General features: G+C 36.9%; 1 protein-coding gene across 1 annotated transcript; it reads left to right on the top strand.

Annotated features, from left to right (window-relative positions):
- Positions 1-3,827: 3,827 nt before the first annotated feature.
- On the top strand, positions 3,828-6,811 carry LOC100596485 (putative male-specific lethal-3 protein-like 2). The gene is made up of 2 exons (XM_003278552.2): positions 3,828-3,942; positions 4,903-6,811. Exons 1-2 carry the CDS (start codon positions 3,828-3,830, stop codon positions 6,174-6,176), a joined length of 1,389 nt encoding a protein of 462 aa, XP_003278600.1. The 3' UTR covers positions 6,177-6,811.
- Positions 6,812-7,760: the final 949 nt, after the last annotated feature.

The raw sequence follows: 7,760 nt of genomic DNA, 5'->3' as shown, positions 1-7,760 counted from the left end.
ATGTGGCTGTGCTGGAGTCTCTGAATCTGCTGTGATTCTGGGAGACACCCAATTCATGAATCGTTCATTGCTCAATTAAACTCCATTAAATTTAATTCAGCTGAAGTTTTTCTTTTAACAATGCCAATTTATGAACTTTGTCCTTTCTCTTTTTGGAGTCTTCATGTTCTTATTTATACATTCTTCCTATTAAACCTCTGTAATATAAAATGCAACTATTTTTCCATTTTGTTGTTTATTACATGTGACTTGTCGTAAAAAATGTTTCATTTCTATATATTCACATTTTTTAAACATAATTTCTTTCTATTTCTTGCCTTTGATGTCATTCTTGGAAAGACTTTCCTGACCCCCTTGCAATATTGAAATGATCATGAAAGTCAATATTTAAGCCCAGCTGCTATAAAAACATCATGAAAGAAAAGTAAAAGCCATTCTGTATAAAAGATACAGAAAAATGAACGAAGTACTAATAAACACTAGAACCAAAAATTTGAAGTACTAATAAACACAAGAATTTAAAGTTAGTGTTTAGTAATGGTAGATCATATTTATGCGAAGATACGAGAAAGGGGAAATAATTTTAACTGAAAGAAGAATAAGAAGACAAGGCAAATTATAGAGTGTTAAAGTGGAAAATATTAGGAAGTTTTATTTTTGTGCAAATTATTTAGGTCATAGTATGGAGTAATAACAACGGCACAGGCTTGAAATCTTACCAAATGCTAAGCATTTGTAATAGAAAGATCTCGGAGCCATATCCTTTAACAGGTGATAGGCACAGAGAACAGCCTGGAAAAAGAACTCAGAACCCAAGAGAACACAGAAAAGTTCTACTACTGTAGGTCACTGGGCAGTTGTTTCAAAGTTGTACAGTGGATTTGAACCAGCAATCCAAAAGTATATTATTTCAATATTTAATTTTCATGATAAAAACTTCTCATTATATTACAAAACTGTTCTAGTTATTTCTAGTATGTAGATTGGAAATAGTATTAAATGTCTTAAAACAACTTTCATTAATAAAACTTGGTAAGATCCCTGCATTTCATGTCTCCCAAGTCTCAAATCTGTTCTTTTATATATGAGCAATATTTTGCATAACTGAATTATTGCTCTAAACCCTTTCCACCTGAATGTGTAGCCAAAAATGCTATAATAAGCTACTTATGCTTATTAAGTAGCACAGTAGATATGAAAGTCTTAACTAGAACAAAAAGTTTCTGTAATTAGATTAAGTCAAGTTTGACCTCTAAGTCATTGTTTAGTAGTTCAATTAATTCATCCTAGAAATGTGGGTTAATGCTGAGGTTAATTTGCCCAACCTGATCTGATCTCACATGATTACACAGATCTTTGAATGTAATCACCACATAATTTTTAATAAAACCTAAATTAGCATAACGTGTTTCCAAATCAGCATCCTTAATCCTATCCTTATATGTCTGCCACAAAGATGAAACATTGAGGGTTATTTTTAAATTATGTAAGCTTTTTGATTAACCCCATAGTAATTCCCTTCACTTTGATCTCACTTTTTTAAAGATTAATAAAGATCTCATTTAACTTTCAAATATAACTATGTTTCTCAATATTTCAATTGTTTAATTTGTCATTGATTATACATTTTTTACAATAGAAGCAAATATTCAACTGAATCTTCATCTGTTTTATTTGGAGAACCATCTTGCTACTATATATAGGACAAGACATCCAAACTCTTCATTTTTATTTGCCAAATAATATCTCAGTCAAAGGATACCACTGACAGCATTCAGTGACTTGTGGAGTCTTTTACTCCACCCAACAAGAGCAGGATATGCATTTTTTCAAGCACCCATGGAACGTACACCAAAATAGGCAGTATTCTGGGCCATAAAACAAGTCTCAACAAGTTTAAAAGTATTGAAATAATATAGATTATGTCTTTTGATGAGAATAGAATCAAACTAGAAATCAATAACAGAAAAACAACAAGAAAATCTCTAAACACGTAGAAATTGAACAACATACTTCTGAATAAGCCATGGATCAAAGAAGAACTATAAAAGGAAACTTTTAAAAATATATAGAATTGAATGAAAATGAAAACATAATCAAAGTACGTAGGATGCAGCTAAAGCAATTATGTGAGGGAAATCTATAGCACTAAATGCTATGTATCAATAACTTACATTCCTAGCTCAAAAAATTAGAAAAAGAAGAGCAAAATAAAGCCAACACAAGCAAAATGTTACCTTCAGGGAAACTATTTAAAGTATAAAAGAGGTATCTTGAATTATTTCTTACAACTACATGTGAATCTGTAATTATTTCATTAAATTCTAATTTAAAAATGTCAATTGCATTTTCATACATCAACAGTAGAAAAATGGAACTTTAAATCAACATAATTTACAAAAGACTCCTAAAAATCCAACACAATGTGAGTATCTGATAAAATTATAATTCATAAAATATATACTGCTAAAATTATAACTATAAAGAAAATATAATTTATTCCATCTTTTGAAAGATATTAAAGAAGACCTAAATTACAGGAGAGATATTCCATGTTAATGGATTAGAAGACTCAATATCATAAACATATCAATTATTCCCCCTAATTTATCTATAGATTCAAAGTAATTCTAATCAAAATGCCAAAAGAGTTTTTTGTAAAACTAACAAGCTGGTAATAAAATGTATATGGAAAAATCAAAGGTCAACAATAGCCATAACACAGCTAAGGAAAACGAACAAGGTAAGAAGAGTTACCCAGCTAGATAGTTATTATAACACTGTGATTAGGTGCAAAGGCAGAAAAAAAACAGACCAGTGAAACACAATATAGAATCTAGAGACAGGCCAATGTACACATAGAAGAGATACAGTTCAGGGGTGGCATTATAGAACAGTGAGGAAAGGATACATTATTCAATAAATGTTACAAAGACAATTTGTTATCCACATTAAGGAAAAGAGAAAGAATTGGCCTTCTGCCTTAAAGCAAATACAAAAATCAGTTCCAGTGGATTAAAAGTTTAAACACGAGAGGTAAGTCTTAAAACCACGGAACATAAAAGGATTTCTTAAATAAGACACCAAAAGTGCCTATCATAAAGGAGAAAAATACAAATTTTACTTCAATTTTGCACTGGGAATATTAGCAAAAACACAATACTAAGTGTTGGCAAGAGCATAAGAACTCAAACACCAACATGAGTGATATTTTATTGCCATTCTTTATATGTTATGCATGCCACAAGAGGTTTTGTATGTATTGCATATTTAATTTTAAAATTAAACATAAAATGATTTTTTTTTTCTTGACAAATTAAATGCTTCTAGAATTTATCATTAAGCAAAATGTTAGGACTATAAATTTTAATTATTTTAATATTCACTATCTCTTGGTATTATACTTAGGATTTTTAAAGTAGGGAATAATATTAAATTTATCTTTGCAAGTAGAAATAGTAATAAAAAACTTCTAAATAATGCCTGTATCAAAGAAGGAAACAAAAGGAAAATCACGAACTGGTACTCAGAGAATAGATAGTCTTAAACGCACTTATTAGCAAACAAAAGTAAATGGAAGTAAATTCATTATGCTTTCAATTCAAGAAATGATTTTAGAACAGTTTAACCTAAGTTAAAAGAAAATAATAGTCAAGAAATTAAAGAAAATAAACACAAAAACGTGTAGGGTAGATCAAGAAACATTAAGCGCTGGTTCCTTTAAAAGACCAGTAAAACAGATAAAGTTCAACAATATAATTAAGAAAAGAAAGACAAGGGATACATAAATAAATAGCATTAGAAATTAAATGCGGCCTCCGCCCGGCATGCCGGACTGCGCATGCGCCGTCGGGAGCGTCGCGCGCGCCCTGTCGCACAGCCGGCGCTACGTGTGCACCCGGGACGCAGACGCAAGCCGCCGACGGAGGACTTTTAACTACGGTGGGTTTCTCTCTTCGCGTTTAATCTCTCCTGTAGCGCGGCCTGGTGCCGCGTGGGCTCCCGTCGGACGCTGTCCGACCTAGATTGTTAATGTTATTGCTGGGAAAGGCGAAAAAGGCAGAAAGATCCCAGAATATCTGATCCGTTGTAATGGTTGGAACAGAAGCTGGGATAGATGGGTAGCCGAAGATCATGTGCCTCGTGAGCCCAGTGAAAATCGTAGATTGGCCGGGTGCAGTGGCTCACGCCTGTAATCCCAGCACTTTGGGAGGTGGAGGCGGGCGGATCACGAGGTCAGGAGTTTGAGACCAGCCTGGCCAACGTGGCGAAACTCTCTCTACTAAAAAAACAAAAAGTAGCTGGGCGTGGTGGCGGGTGCCTGTAACCCCAGCTATTCGGGAGGCTGAGGCAGGAGAATCGTTTGAACCCGGGAGGCGGAGGTTGCAGTGAGCCAAGATCGCCATTGCACTCCAGCCTGGGCAGCAGGGCGAGACTCTATCTCAAAAAAAAAAAAAGAAAGAAAGAAAATCGTAGATTAGGGGCTGGGCGCAGTGGCTTACTCCTGTAATCCCAGCACTTTAGGAGGCCAAGGTGAACAGATCACTGAGGTCAGGAGTTTGAGACCCGCCTGGCCAACATGGTGAAACCCCGCCTCTGCTAAAAATACTAAACAGTTAGCGGGGCATGGTGGTGGGCGCCTATAATCCCAGCTACTCTGAAGGCTGAGGCAGGAGAATCACTTGAACCCTGGAGGCGGAGGTTGCAGTGTGCTGAGACCCCACCACTGCACTCCATCCTGGGCAACAAGACAGAAACTCTTGTCACAAAAAAAAGAAAGAAAGAGAAAGAAAATCATAGATTACAGCATAAATTGGCAAGAAAAGCTGTAGCTCACCTGAGGAGCAAGAAAGAAGCAGCCGCTCCAAGTTGCCTGGTGCTGACTCTGTCTTTTTTTAAAAGGCCTCTCTATTGAAGAAAAAGATGAAAATGATGAAAACTCATTAAGCAGTTCCTCCGACAGCAGTGAAGACAAGGATGAAAAAATAAGTGAAGAAAGTAATACTGAAGAAAAGACTGAAGTGAAAGAAGAACCGGAGCTTCAAACAAAAAGGGAAATGGAAGAAAGAACAGTAACTCTAGAAATCCCTGAAGTTCTGAAGAGGCAGCTGGAGGATGATTGTTACTACATTAATCGGAGGAAACGGTTAGTGCAACTTCCATGCCACACCAACATCATAACAATTTTGGAATCCTATGTGAAGCATTTTGCTATCAGTGCAGCCTTTTCAGCCAATGAGAGGCCTCGTCACCATCGCGCTATGCCACATGCCAACATGAATGTGCCTTATATCCCAGCAGAAAAGAATGTTGACCTTTGTAAGGAGATGGTGGATGGATTAAGAATAACCTTTGATTACACTCTCCCGTTGGTTTTACTCTATCCCTATGAACAAGCTCAGTATAAAAAGGTGACTGCATCTAAGGTTTTTCTTGCAATTAAGGAAAGTGCCACAAATAGTAATAGGAGCCAGGAGAAGCTCTCTCCCAGCCCACGTTTGTTGAATCCATCCAGGCCGCAGTCTACAGACAGTCAGTCGACCAGCGGTGAACCAGCCACCCCCAAAAGGCGCAAAGCCGAGCAGCAAGCAGTGCAGTCCCTGAGGCGGTCCTCACCCCACACCGCCAACTGTGACAGGCTTTCTAAGAGCAGCACCTCACCTCAGCCCAAGCGCTGGCAGCAGGACATGTCCACCAGCATGCCCAAGCTGTTCCTGCACCTGGAAAAGAAGACACCTGTGCATAGCAGATCATCTCTACCTATTCCTCTGACTCCTAGCCAGGAAGGGAGTCCTGTGTTTGCTGGCTTTGAAGGGAGAAGAACTAATGAAATAAATGAGGTCCTCTCCTGGAAGCTCGTACCTGACAATTACCCACCAGGTGACCAGCCACCTCCACCCTCTTACATTTACGGGGCGCAACATTTGCTGCGATTGTTTGTAAAACTTCCAGAAATTCTTGGAAAAATGTCCTTTACTGAGAAGAATCTGAAGGCTTTATTGAAGCACTTTGATCTCTTTGTGAGGTTTTTAGCAGAATACCACGATGACTTCTTCCCAGAGTCGGCTTACATCGCTGCCTCTGAGGTGCATTACAGCACCAAGAACCCCCAGGCAGTCAATAAAAGTGTTGATGGTTCTGTAAGAACAACTGCTCCATCTAGCATGGCGTTCTGAGTTCCAGGTAAACAATTAACAAGGTGGTGGTCTTTACCCAGAGCACAAAACACAGTGCCCACCAGGGGGCTTTGACAGAGGTGTGCCCTGTTGTTTGAGTTCCCCATGTACTGTAGTTACTCTGTTTAGAATTATTTCCTAGGTGCCTGACAGTGTTCTGACATGACACTTGCTACTTTGTAGGCCATCTGTGATGGCAGGTAAAAAGCAACTGTGTTCACAGTGAAATGTTCATGGAAGTGTACATAGGTTAGGCCATTTCAGTAGACATTGCAGTTAGTTAGCAAGAACCACATTGTTTCGTTATTTGTTGGCATTAAACAAAATTTTTTTTGCAAATTGGTTTCATTCTCTCAATGAAGCTGAGCAACTCTGTCCAACAAGGTTTAGTTTGTACTTGAAAACTGCAAAGTAGTCTCAAAGTCTTTTAGAGGGAATCCATATTGATGGCAAAAGAAAATTTGCAGCTATAATTTGCTTCTGATGGTTCCCTCTCTGTGAAACATTATTTTTGGTGATCTAAAGAAAGCATTGCCTTTCTTGTTTGCAATTTTACAGCTATACTTTTTTGTGTAATGTTATGGTTCCCTTTCTGTAAAATGTTTTTTGGTGACCTAAATAAAGCCTGTCTTGTTTGAAAAAAAATTAACTCGGAGTCATAACTACAGATATAATGACGATTGGAATATAAGAGAATGCTACATATTCATTTAAACCAGTAAATTTGAAAGTCTTGACAAAAATGAATGATTACTTAGGAAAATATATATTATATAAACTGGCGCCCCCCGAAAAAGTAGGTATTCCTCATTGTGGCACCTGACAGCCCCAAAGGTAGAAATTAAAACCCACATATTTATTGCACACTATGCTGACATTTTAATGTAAATTTTAGACCACATAAGCTTTAGTCTTTAGAGTCAGAAATTCCTTAGGTGCTAGCCCACAAATTGCTACATAAGAGAAAACAGAAAACATGCCACTTTCTGCGATCCTAACAGAAAGCCCACAGAGGCATATCTTCCCATTGTGGCTTCAGTAGCATCAAATAGGAAAGTGATAATACTGTGAGAGAATGACGTGCCACCCACAATATCTGAAGTACAAAGACAAAGCTGGATGTATTTTTGGTTAGTTAATTTGAGCAAAACCCGTAAGTGTCCAGATGCATTCTTCCTAGATTATCATAATTCTCTTGCATGTCCATGAAAGGATAAGCTATGCCACAAAGCTAAGAGCTTGAACTGTGCTAGTCCAAATTGAGATGTGCTCTTAAGTGTGAGGTTAGAACACTGGAGTTTGAAGGCTTAGTATGTAAAAATAAATGTAACATATCTCGTTAATAATTTTCAGCACTGGTTAAATGTTGAACTGACAATATTTTAGATACACTGAGTTAAATAAAATGTTTTGAAAATACCTTCACCTATTTCTTTTTACTTTTAAAAAAGGTTAATATTTTAAAAACTTAAAATGACCAATGTGTCTCACATTATATTTTTAATAGACAGTGATGCTCTTAAAAGTATTACCTCTATGGCATGGCATACGTCAATAACTCATGGTCTTTTTTAGCTATTCTTT

The sequence above is a fragment of the Nomascus leucogenys genome, chromosome 22a (assembly GCF_006542625.1).
Source record: "Nomascus leucogenys isolate Asia chromosome 22a, Asia_NLE_v1, whole genome shotgun sequence".
Taxonomy (NCBI): domain Eukaryota; kingdom Metazoa; phylum Chordata; class Mammalia; order Primates; family Hylobatidae; genus Nomascus; species Nomascus leucogenys.
Note: the sequence above shows the minus strand (reverse complement) of the source record. Positions and strands in the feature narration are given on the sequence as shown.

What these genes read in the sequence shown, in the direction of transcription:
- LOC100596485 (XM_003278552.2), top strand. Translation starts at nt 3,828, where the DNA reads ATGCCGGACTGCGCATGCGCCGTCGGGAGCGTCGCGCGCGCCCTGTCG. An exon ending in ACGGAGGACTTTTAACTACG is followed by an intron (nt 3,943 to 4,902) that starts GTGGGTTTCTCT and finishes TTTTTTTAAAAG; the next exon opens with GCCTCTCTATTGAAGAAAAA.